Below are 12498 nucleotides of genomic sequence, written 5' to 3' on the forward strand. Positions count from 1 at the left end.
ACTCCCAATCCTCCTGCCTCAGCCTCTGGAGAAGCTGGAAGGATTACAGGCCTACATCACCAGGCCTGGCTGCTGCTAACCATGTGCCATGTGCAGTAAGTGGCATCGGCTGTCAACAGTGTGGCGCAACCACCGCCTCCGTGTGGTTCCAAAGCAAGTTCTCAGCCCACAGAGAAGCCCAGTGCTCAGCTTTCCCGCGTGGCAGCCGTTCTCCATCCCCCTGCTTCCCAGCCTCCGGAAGACACTAATCCACATCATGTCTCGGTGCCGGGGGTTCACATCGCTGGGATGTGCAAGGACCATTTGGGTGCGGCTCATTTGATTTTACTGTTACATTTTTGAGATTCACATGCATCGTAGCATCATAGCATTTATCAACACCTTTAAAATTTTTATTTAGTGTTGGAGGTGGGGCAGGCAACAGTGTACATGTGAAAGTCAGAGTACCACCTGTGGGAGTCAGGCCTCTCTCTTTCCCCAACATGGCTTCTAGGGATTTGAACTCAGGAGGTCAGGCTTGATAGCAAGAGCCTCTACCCACTGAACCATCTTATTGGCCCCTAAAAGAAAACTCTGACTCTCTCTGTTGCCTCTCTCCTCTCTCCCTTCTCTGTTTCTGGCTTTAAAGGTCATGAGCTTCCTTCCAGCAGGACAAGCCATGGGGCCTTATCTTGCTCACTGTGATCAGCTAGCAGTGGCTGGCTACAGTATTGGAACAGTGCCATGATTGATTAGTAATGCCTGCCCTGGGCTTGGCAAGGGGAAAAACAGTATATATGTTATTTATTTATCTAATTAGGGTAACAGGGGAGATTATTGATACCAGGTGTTAGGACAGAAATCAGGCAAATCTAATAGAAATGGAAAGAAGTTTCCTGAAAATGATCAATGAAAGGTGGGGCTACTGGGAGTTTGTCCTCAGCCTTTGCTCTACTCTCCTTTCAGTCCTTCGACATCTGTGGTCGTGTGGGTGGACTCAGGAAAGCACTGAAGCTCCTTTGCACCTCCCAGGTGAGTGAGCCTCAGGCCCCGGGAACCAGACTCTGCAGCCTGCAGCAGCTTTTCCTCACCCCACAGATACTGCCTTCCTCAGGAGCTCACAGCTGTTTGTCTCCCTCCCGTCCTTTTTTCTCAAACAGAATTACGGGGTCCGAGCCACGGGGCAGCAGTGCACGGAGGCGGGCGCCATCTGCGCCATCTGTCAGGCTGAGTTCCGAGACCCTATGATTCTCCTGTGCCAGGTGAGCAGGGACTCCACTCCAGGACAAGCCTGTCCTGCGACACATCTCAAAGCTCTTGCTTGGTCTTGGGGAGCAACCTGGTCAAGACTGGAGGCGGCTAGATCAGAGTTCAGATCTCAACCCTGCCTCTTTCTAGCCGGGTCGCCAAGGTCAGGGCTGCTTTTCTCTCTGAGCCTCAGTGTTGTTGGTCACTGTAGAACTTGTCCGTCTTTGAAAGTGGATCTTAACTCAGGGCCTGCTCGAGCCGAGTGTGCCTTCTCCCATGGCACACCTCCAGCCCCCCAGCCGTAGTTGATGGGTTTTGCTGTTGTTTTGAGACAGGGTCTCACTGTGTAGCTCAGGAATCCTTGAACACGGGATCCTCCCACTTCTGGCTTCTGGAAGTATTCTTGATCCCTGGCACAACAGGATGGGGTGTTGCTCCATCTCCCTGTGACAAGTATACAGTGGTGCTGAATGCTAAGTGTGTGTCTGGCTACAGTTACAGGAGTGCCTATTGCATCAGCTCTGTCTCCGTCTAAGTGAGGTCATCTGTGCAGAGCTAGCCCTGTGTGGCCGACCTCAGCAGTTGCCAGCATTGTCTTTATCATTTTCAGCATAGTTATCATTGCCCTTTGTTTTCCTTATTTACCTGGGATCCCCAGGCCACAGTGGCAAGTGTCTTGGCTTTCTAACAGGCCCTATGCCCCCTTCCTGACATTAGGGGCCAGGTGTCCGCTCAGTAAGTGTGAGGTGGGTCAGAGGAGAGACGGAGGATGCACAGAGCCGGGCCCTCCTTGGGATGCTTGCTGGGCTCCTTAGGGATTCAGACACATATTCATAAATAACTATGAAACAAGCAGGCAGTGATAAGAGCTGTGTAAGAGAGATTCATGTAGAGTCCCCAGGGACCAGGGCAGAGAGCTGTGTGCTCCAGTCTGTGGAGGCTTTCTGCATAAGCCCGGGTTCCAGAAGGAATGAGAAGACAGGCAGATGGCCTCCCTAACACCCTTGCAAGATGGGGTAGGAGGTGGGGCCCTCTTTTCGCATTAGCAAGAAAAAAAAATTGTTATTGCTGCTTGAGAGAGACTTTGGAGTTTGTTTTTAATGCTCTTTCTTTCTTTTTTTTGTTTTGTTTTGTTTTGTTGTTGTTGTTGTTGTTTCTTTGGGGACTGGGTCATATGTAGCCCAGACTAGTATCAGACTCATTTTGTAGCAAAGGATGGCTGAACTTGGTCCTTCTGCCATGTACTGGGGTGGTAGGTATGAGCTGCCACACCCAGGGCCTTGTGTGTGCTACACAAATACTCTATAAACTGAGGTACTGCCTTCTCTGTGTTATTTGTATTTAAATTGACAGTATGGCCGGGTGTGGGGTGTACATCCTGAATCCCAGCACTTGAGAGGCAGAGAGAGAGGGGGATCTCTCCCTCCACAAGTTCAAGGCCAGCCTGGGCTCCATGGCAACCCCCCTGTTCAAATTGCCCAAGTCAAAACTCAGAAAAGAGACATGACAACGAAATCCAATTTGCAGCTAGCTTTGGATCTCAGGACAGAGAGAAGAGGATAAAACGGCTGTGTTTTGATGAAATTTAAATCAACCTAGAATCCGTCATTAGTAACTTGTGAACCCCATTCTCTGCTTTACAAAGGCCTTTTTTGGTCATGTGAGGGCAAGCTGGGCCTGGGCGAAGGCCATGTTTATATCACTGAACTTTTCATAACTTTAAGCTTATTCCAGAACAAAAGGGTGTTTTGGTTTTTTCTAAATATATACAAAGGCGGGAACCAGCGAAGTTAGCAAGGTGTCTCAGCAGGTGAAGACGCTTGCTGCGTAGCCTGGTAGCCCGAGTTCAGTCCCTGGAACCCACATGGTGGAAGGAGAAGACCATCTCCCACACATTCTCCTCCATCATGGTGCCTGCACACACACAAAATATACACACATACATACGTACGTATGTACACACATATGTACATACGTACATACATATGTACATACATACATATATACTTGCATGCAAAGACTATTGCCCTTGTCTGGTCTCTGTCCCCTACCAACCTCACAAGCAATGCAGTTGCCTCCTTCTGTTATCACCTGCTAAAGATATGTTACAGAATTCACAATCATGCCTGGTGGCAGCGGCGGCGGTGCACGCCTTTAATCCCAGCACTCGGGAGGCAGAGGCAGGTGGATCATGAGTTCAAGGCCGGTCTGGTCTACAAAGTGAGTCCAGAACAGCCAAGGCTACACAGAGAGCCCTGTCTCAAAAAACAAACAAACAAACAAGAAAAGAATTCACAATCATGTCAAACATAGCATGTGCATGTGTTTAGTGTGCACATGTATCTGTATACATGCACCCAAACATATACACACCCAAAAACATCTTTTAGAACAAAGTGAACTTGAAACATAGTCTCCGTGAGCTGCGTGTTGCTCTGTGCCTTTGTAGCCCATGGCTGGTGCTCAGAGGTCATTCCTTATTCCTGACACTCTGGACAGACTACCATTTGTCTGGCTGTTTCCTGAGAGGAACAGACTCTTACCATCTCTTGTTACTGCAAAGACGGCTGTCACAAAGGTGACTGAAATAGATTGCTCGTGCCTGCCTGAGCCCATGGTGATGGTTAAATGAGTTCACTCGCATAGAGCCTTAGAAGTCCACGGGCTCAGCACATGGTAGCTGTTCCCGGCAAACACCCTGTCTGGAACGTGGGCGGGCTCCTGGTAGCGGGAATTCCTAGTGGTAGAATTACCAGGTCAGAGGTCCTCCGTTTTGACAGGTCTTGCTAAATTGCCCTTTTTGGAGGGACTGCCTACCTCTTCTCCATGAACTGCGACCCCGCCCCTTGCTCCTACCCTTGCTTGCAGTAGCATTACCAACGCCTCAGCTTTGCCAGACTGACAGGTGACGGTGCTGTCTCGGCTCTGCCTTCATTTGCATCCCCCTAATTATGAGCATGGCTGGGCATCTCCGCTCGAGCTTTGGAGCCATCTGTATTTCCTTCTCCGCGACGGGGATTATCTGAACATGATGGCGAGGTGAACGTCGTTCTCCTGGCAGTCTCTCTGGGCCTCAATCTGTCCGTCTCCCCCATTCTCCTCGAACCGTATCTTTCTAAAGGTGGATGAGGACCTGATGGGAGGGGGCGGGAGGGGGCGGACAAGACACCATTGCCCTAGACCTAGGAGTGACAGCCACATACAGTGGATGAAGACCCACAGGCACCGCCAGACTGGGCTCACATCTCCACCTTGCTCTGCTGCTGTGTGGGGGCAGAGGTGACAGGGCAGGTGAAAGGGCCATCCTGTCATTGCATGAATGAATGAGCATGCCACTTAAGAAAGCTTTCCCCATTTGTGCTTCCCCAGACTCACTGTGGTTTAATTCAAGTCTGGACATGGCCAGCCTGATTTGTGACTGAAGAGGATCTAAGATTGATTGATCGGTTGATTGACTGACTGTGTGTGTGTGTGTGTGTGTGTGTGTATGTGTGTGTGTGTGTGTTGTTGTTGTTGTTGTTGTTGTTGTACAATAGCCACATTTTCAGCAGTGGTTTTACAGGATCAGTTGTTTCTGACCTTATGTCCCAGACCCTCCCAGTGTGCACACTAGATACAATAACACATAACAGATGCTGATTTTGCTACAGAGTCAGGTGCTGTGTATCAGCTACCAATGCTGCATAACAAATTGTTCCAAAACCTGGTAGCAACATTACATCTGTGATTTCATAGTTCCCAGGGGCCCCGAATCCAAGCACTGATTAGCCATGCCCTCTGCTTTGAGGTAACTCACAAGGTAACATCGAGGGTCCCCTTGCTTACCTGAGGGAGCAGTCTCTATTCAAGCTTTAGGATATGGTTGTGAGCTGGATTCAGTTCCTTGTGGCCTGGAGGACTTAAGGTCCTTGATGGCTCTTGTGGCCAGAAACCACCCTGGCTTCCTTGCCAAGCTGGTGGTGTTGCAGCAAGCCCTTGACCACAGAGAGCATAAACGAGGTGGAAGTCATAGCTTCTGTAATGTAATCTGGAGATGACATCCCTTACTGTATTGTCCTTGTTACAAGCAGTGCCCCAGGGTCAGGGGTCCACAAAGAGGTGGACTCAAGAAGGAAAAGGTCACCACAGGCCACACACAGCTGCCTGCCACACTTCTGAGTCCCACTGCCTAGCTGCTGTGTGTCCTTTGGCCTGTGTCCTCCCCACTCTGAGTCTCTGACCTATCTCTTTGCTGGGATGTGATCACACGAGTAGAGTTCATTAGCAGTGGAGGGACCGTGGGACTGCTTCTGTCTGTCACCGACTAGACCCGCCCGTGTTTGTCCACTTGCTCCAAGCTGCTCCACGCTCAGCTCACACAGGAGTCCTGGGACAAGAGACACCCTGCTTCCCTCACAGCCTCCTCCTCCACCCAGGGCTCATGTCTGTGGTCTTGTTCTGCCTGCTCTGGGCACAATGTGGGGGTTGTAGATGAGACCCAGGCGATACCCAGCATGTGAACACAGTCTAGGGCTCCTCTCCCAAGTCAGTGGGAGAAGAGAACCCTGCCCCCCCCCCCCCCCGGGCAGGCGGAGGCTCTAATCAGACACGGTTCCTTGAACCCTTCCCTTCACCCTAAACTCTGTAGTTCTATGCTGAGGAGGCAGACACGGGCCTTCCTCACTCTAGTGTCTTTGAGTCTCCGTCCTGAGACATTCATTTCTTAGACATAGTGACAGAGCTACTTGGGGCTGGACAGTTGTCACTCTAACTGACAGCCCATCCAGAAGCCAGTGACAAACGTCAGAATAAAAGCCAGGCCTCGTGCCTGCCGTGCCAGCCTCTAGATGCTGAGGCAGAAAGATCAACCACGAGTTCAAGGCCAGCTTTGGCTTCACAGAGAGTGCCACACAGAGTGAGACCGTGTCTGAGGAAGGATGACGGCCGCCAAAAAAAGAAAAATGTCCAAATCCTCAAATGGCTCACAGGGTCCTATGTAGTCTGTGCTGCCATTGTCTGTCTGTCTGTCTGTTGTCTGTCTGTCTGTCTCAGCACCCCCTCGCCCCTCCGATTGGGCAACACATCCTAGCCTCAGAGCCTTTGCACACTCTTTCTTCTACCAGGTGTGCCCGCCTCCCCCAGCCCACTGCACCTTCCCACAAAAGGCGCTCTGTCTCAGAACTGCTTCCCCAGGCCCCACCTCTGCCTCCCAGCCAGAGTACCAACTACTTACATTTCTGTCTGTCTGTCTGTCTGTCTGCCTGTCTATTTATATTTCTATGTTGTCTCCCCTCCTGGAGCACATGGATGACATGGATAGTTTGCTGCTGTCCCCGAGCTCCCGGATCACACTTATTCCTGCTGCTGTCCCCACAGCACGTGTTCTGCGAGGAGTGCCTCTGCCTATGGCTGGACCGGGAGCGCACCTGCCCACTCTGCCGCTCTGTTGCCGTGGATACCCTGCGATGCTGGAAGGATGGGGCCACGTCCGCACACTTGCAGGTGTACTAAGCTGAGCACAAGTGTCTGGCAGACACCAGAGGGCCTGACACTGCTGAGCCCAGCCCTGAGGCTTCCTGGGAAACAGCCTCCAGCACTTTTTCCTGCCTTCACCACCTCTACCTGATGCCCCAGGCTCTCCCCACCAACACATCCCTCATCACTTTGCCCTACCAGAAAGGGGAGCCCTCCTCACTCAGGCTTGGCTTCCCCACAGGTAGGTGGCCTCTAAGTGGAGGGATTACCCGTACCCAACCTCCCCTTATTTAACCGGCTCCCAGCCGCTACAAACTGGTATGTGTTGAGAGAGCACAGCCTGTCTCAGGTCTGCAAATGAGAGCCCCTGGGAGAATGTCCAACATGTGAACACCAAGTCTTACCTACCTACATGACCTTAAAAATGGCAGGAAGCACCAAGCGCCCTCCTCACTCAGCCTCCTGCTGTGTCCCCAGCACACCCTTGTGCAGGTGAGGAAACTAAGGTTAGAAGCGTGCCATGGTCACCCAGCTAGTGAGGGCCAGTGAGTCCCCAGCACTGCTTGGTGCTTCTGCTGCGAATGCAGAGGCCACTATAGCCAGCTTGTCAAAAGCACAGAGGCCATTCTCACATCCCTCGCTGCCTGAGCATCCCTGACCTGGGCATACAGCACGCTGCCTGAGCATCCCTGACCTGGGTATACAGCACATCAGGAGCACGTGACGCCGAGCACGCAGGCAGTGAATGGTGGCCCCTGAGGTCAAATGGCAGGAGCCAAGGGAAGACTTGACCTTCTGCATTCCTTTGTTCCTGGGCTCTGCCTGGGACGGTCAGTCTCAGCAGGGTCAGCTCAGGTCCAGAAGTGCGTGCCACCTGGCCTCTGTCACTCCTTCTCTCCTCATTCTCTTCTGTGCTGTCCCTCACTGACAGCTCAGGCCTGTGCAAAGCTCCAGTGGACATGGCTGCCTCCCCTGGGAGCGCCTTCAATCTATGTCATAGATGGCACATGGCTCAGGAGCGATCCATTTTCTCCTCCCTCTCGCTAGTGAGGTAATTAGCTGAGAGAAACAACAGTCCTCCCAGAGTCTCTGAAAAGACTGCTTTCTGTCTTTCACCAAACGCCTGAGAGGGACCGCAGAGAATGCTGGGAGCAGCATGCAGGTGTACTTCACGTTCTTGAGTCTCTAGGACACAGCTGCTTCTCCCCCTGGGAAACACTCTGCTTGGAAACCTGGGATGAGATAGCACAGGTGACCACACAGAAGTCTCTGGAATCCTGCCTGCCTTTACCCTTTCCCAACTCTGTTCTCTTATGGTCAACATCTGCACAGCAGGCTGGCCCAGCCACATTTGAGGAAACTGTGTACAGCTGGTGGGCAGCGTAGCATACATGGTGTGGGGGGTGGGGGAAGATGCCATCTCCCTCCCCCCAGTAGATGCAGGACTCATGCTCCTGGGCACCCCCACCTTGGCTTCTTCCTTTGCTCCGTCTCCTTGGCGCTTTCCTGCTACCAGCAACACACCCTTTCCGGAGGACCATGGCATCCTTCAAGCGCTGTTACTATGGCAATGGCCATGATGTTAAGCAATACCACTGTCTGGATGCTCTAAGAGGAAATGGAGGGTGGGTCCCTCTGCTCTCTCTGGCTTGAGGGCATACCTACAGAGAGCACTGGGACAGAGCACAGAGAGATGACTTTGCCTGAAGATGCTGTCAGCATTGTGGAGGGATTGGAAGTGTGGTGTGGGATGGAGCAGAGGCAGCCATTGGGAGAGAAACTGCATGACTTTGTGATGTCCTTGTACCCTGTATCTCTCGGTGGGGCTGTAAAACCTACCGTGTTACTTGCTGAGACCGAGAAAACTAACAACAGGGCTTCAGACACAGCTCAATGGGTAGAGCGCTTGCCTAACGTGCAGGAAGCCCTTGAGTTCCATGGCCAGCACCACATAAACTACGTGCAGCAGTGTATGAGTGCAGTGCCAGCTCTGTGTGGTAGAGGCAGGAGGATCAGAAGTTCAAGGCTATTCCTTGGCTACATAGCAAGTTCCAGGACAGCATGGGCTACATGAGGCTCTATTTTAAAAAGAGAAAAAGGTAAACAGTGGGGGTTACTGGTGAATGCACCACCCACCCCCATTACCTTTCTAACATTATATAAGTATAAACTATTCCTTGGCTATATGAAGAGTGTCACAGGAGGGGGCATCCCCTGGGGACAGTAAGATGATGTAGCCTATGATCTTATTTGTTCATTTCCCACCCTTCAAGGGAACATCTTATCAGGGGTTTTCTTCCAGGTTAGAGGGCTTGGCTTCTGTCCTAGCTAAGGCAGAGTTTCCCAAACACTAGGCTCTGGAAAAGTGTCCCCTGGAGAACACTGTCCCACGCTTCACCTGCACTGGGTGAGGTGGATGAGAGCCCTCCGTACTGAGCGGGCAGGTGAGTGGAGCAGCAGGCCTCTGCAGCAGGCTCTCAGTGCGTTGTGGGTCACAGACTCAAATCCCACTGAGTCCTCAGATGTCATCTGTTTATAAGAACGTGAGAACAGTGGGGAGGAGTCTGGAGAGAGAGTAAAGCTGTTCAGAGCACTTGCCTTGCGTTCCTAAGAGGACCCAGGTACAATTCCTAGCACTCTAGTCAGGTGGCTCACAGCAGCTGTTAGTCCAGCCCCAGGAAACTGGACACTCTTCTGGCCTCAACAGGCACCTACACGTAGGTGGCGTGCATGTGTGCATGTACATAATTTACAACAACAACAACAAAGAAGTGTGTGGTCTGCTTTGCACCTGAGCCTAGCAACCCAGCACCTTCCAGAAGGAATGACTCACAGGTACGGAGCCTTGAGAACACTCCGCTGCTAAGGAGGAAGTGGGCACAGTCTGAGGTCTGTGGTGCTTTTGCTTTGGGACATGTGGCTGTCGTTGGTGTCTCTGAGGACCTTCTGCCAATAAACCTCCCCTGTGGATGCAACTTGTGTATGTGGGCAGGTCAATGTGCCTCCTGAAGCCAGACAGACCTGTTTTGGGAAGTGGCAAGTGGCACACTAGTGTGTACACCAGAAGAGTAGAGGTGGCAGGGAGCTGTGCTATGTGGTGACTTCTGGGGAGGTTGTCTCCAGTGACATACCAAGAGAGACTCTGAGCTTAGATTGTGTCTAAGGCTACCCAACTCTGGCTTTGGTACTCACAAAAACACACCAGGGGGTCCTTGACTCTGAATTGATGGTTGATCTTCAGGGCACTTAAGCCTGTGCACCCTGGAGGCCCCACATCTCACTGGTGTCTGGGTACCAGCAAAGCACACCCGGCGGCAGGATCGGGATGTGGAATTGGTGGTGATCAGGAAGGGTCTGCCTGGCTTAGATTCTGCCAGTGAGGACAGGCACACGTCTCCGTGGGAGTGTGCTCAAGGCTGCGGGTTCTGTCGCCAGCACTAGTAGGCAGAGGAGAGAGTTGTTGGTTCATGTGAGGTGTCAGGGTTCACAACTATAATCAGACTGAGAGGAGAACTGAGAGGTCAAGGCAGTCCCCAGCCGGATAGTGAGCGCTAGCTCAGAAACCAAAATAATACTAAGAAATAAATATAGACCTTGCCAGGGAGCCAGACAGGGGTGAAACTCTTAAGTGCAAAGTAGGAGCATCAGTTGACATTCTACCCCTAAGGGGCTTGCTAACTGCCTCAGAGAGCTCCAGGTACCATGAAGAAACCCACTTTCAAAAGGCAAGGTGGAGTTGAGTGGACTGGTACATACTTTTAATCCCAGCACTCAGGCAAGTCTAGCCAGGCTACACAGAGATCCTGTCTAGAAAAACTAAAAAAGAAAAAAAGGTGGCTGGCTCCCGAGGATGACCGCTGACCTTCATATGCAAGCACACGCATGAATACATACACAGAATCTGAGGGGTAAGCATGTGGCCTCGTGGTCTGCACGGTTGCCATGGTTATCTCATGGTCTCCGAGGACCCACCTTCCCAGAGAAAATGAACACACAAAAGCCTTCGTCAGAGGTGCACAATCAATTTTTTAATAAAAGTGTAACAAATATGTACAAAGCATCCAGGTAGGAAACTCCCCTTACAAAAGAGCACAAGGCAACAAGGGCAGGACCCAGGCAGAAGAACATCCCCGTAGTACTGCCTCTCCCCAAGGCTCCGAATGCCCTCACAGCTACCTCTGCCTAGTGCAAAGGCCTTAGGGGTCCAGGCTTGGGGAAAGAAGATAAATAGAAAGGTAAGAAGCTTCCTATGGCCCAGGAAGTGAGCCGAGGGCAGGCCGTTTGCACAGTAGACACCCCCTTCCCCCGGAGTTTACTGACACTGGGGACGGCCCCCCCGAAACCATTCAGCCTGCTCTCAAGTGGCCCCAGTAAGGATTCTTTCCCTTGAGCTAAAGTAGATGCTCCGCTGGGTCACAAGAGCGTCCCTGCCCTTGAGCTAGCAACGTCTCCCCTCAAGCTAGAATACCGCGCCTTCAGCCACAAACGCCTGCTTTAAAATGAGCCACAGCAGAGCCCTTTGACCTAGTATGGCAAAGCAGGCACCTCAATTGGCTGGGGGTGGGGATGGGGGCAGCGCACCCAGACTTGAATACAAACCTCGGTTGAGCCAGTTTGCCATCTGGGTGCCCTCGGCTTCCTCACCTGTAAAATGGGGTCAGTGGTATGCCCAAAGGTGGGGAACACTCAGGGGAGGCCTTGGGAAGCATCTCGTACAGCACCCATCCACGTGCTCTCTGTGAGGGGGGGGTCTTTGATTATTGTACAAAGGGACCAATCCTCCCGCCGAGAAGGAGACGTGGAGCAGGCTGTTTAATTGCATTCAGCCCAGAACGTAGCATGCGGAAAATACTATATAGCAATCTGCCAGCGAGGCTTGGGGTCACAACGGTGACCTGGCAGATCTGTTAGAAATTATGAGCCAGACTGGAAAGGGACATTTCACGGCATCTGGTCTCCAAAAGGACTGTTGCTGTACTGTAACTAAGTCAGTTTGTTCTAATGTGGAGGCCTTCAGCTGGCACACTGTAGATGCTCAGTAAATAGGTGTCAAGTGAATACATTAAAATGTTAAGATAAAGGTTTGACTAAAGCTTTCTAAAGACACCGTGATGTCTGCTTTCCGCCTTGGTGGGGCTTCTGACCAGCTTCTGTGGGAATAGCGTGCTGCCCCTCTCCCCAAGTCCTCAGCAGCTTCTGATTCCCTGCCCCCAATTTCCCCAAGCAGACTTTAGGCCCAGAGAAGAAAATAGTATAAACACAGAAGAGAACCTGTGTTCTAGTCACTGCAGTTTATGGATCACTATGGATGTTCAAAAACTCCAGGGCATAAGCCAGGTGTACAGCCGTGCCTGTAATCGGGAGGTGGAGGCAGGAGGATCGGGCGTTCAAGGCTATCCTCTACTGTACAGTGAGTTCAAGGCCACCTGGTTCCATGTCTCAAAAACAAAAACAAAAACAAAAAACAATAGTGACCCAGTGTCTCCCAAAGATAGTCGTGTAGAGTGTGACAGGACATGCGCTCTCGCTCTCGCGCGCTCTCTCTCTCTCTCTCTCTCTCTCTCTCTCTCTCTCTCTCTCTCTCTCTCACACACACACACACACACACACACACACACACACACACACACACACACACCATCAGTTCTCAGTGAGAAAGAACGACATTCTGTCAATTTTAGAAACATGACAGCACGGTCAGAGGCACATAGACATGAGCTCAGATCCTTAAAGCGTCATAGGGACATTCACGGCCTTCATATCCTGTGACAGTATGGTTTAGTCACCTTCTCCCATCAAGGTAAGAAACAACAAGGC

The 12498-nt window shown here is 51.6% G+C and overlaps 1 protein-coding gene across 2 annotated transcripts in view; it reads left to right on the plus strand.

Moving 5' to 3' along the window:
- RNFT2 (ring finger protein, transmembrane 2) overlaps positions 1-10551 on the plus strand; it is a 58478-nt gene extending 47927 nt beyond the window's left edge. For both annotated transcript variants that reach the window (XM_084763465.1, XM_084763466.1), the window contains exons 9-11: positions 946-1011; positions 1140-1241; positions 6583-10551. In XM_084763465.1, the coding sequence (XP_084619591.1) occupies positions 946-1011; positions 1140-1241; positions 6583-6717 (303 nt within the window). In that variant the 3' untranslated portion in view covers positions 6718-10551. The remainder of the gene's footprint in view (positions 1-945; positions 1012-1139; positions 1242-6582) is intronic.
- Positions 10552-12498: the final 1947 nt, after the last annotated feature.

Source organism: Acomys minous, assembly GCF_964271855.1.
Source record: "Acomys minous genome assembly, chromosome: 16".
NCBI classification, from domain to species: Eukaryota; Metazoa; Chordata; class Mammalia; order Rodentia; family Muridae; genus Acomys; species Acomys minous.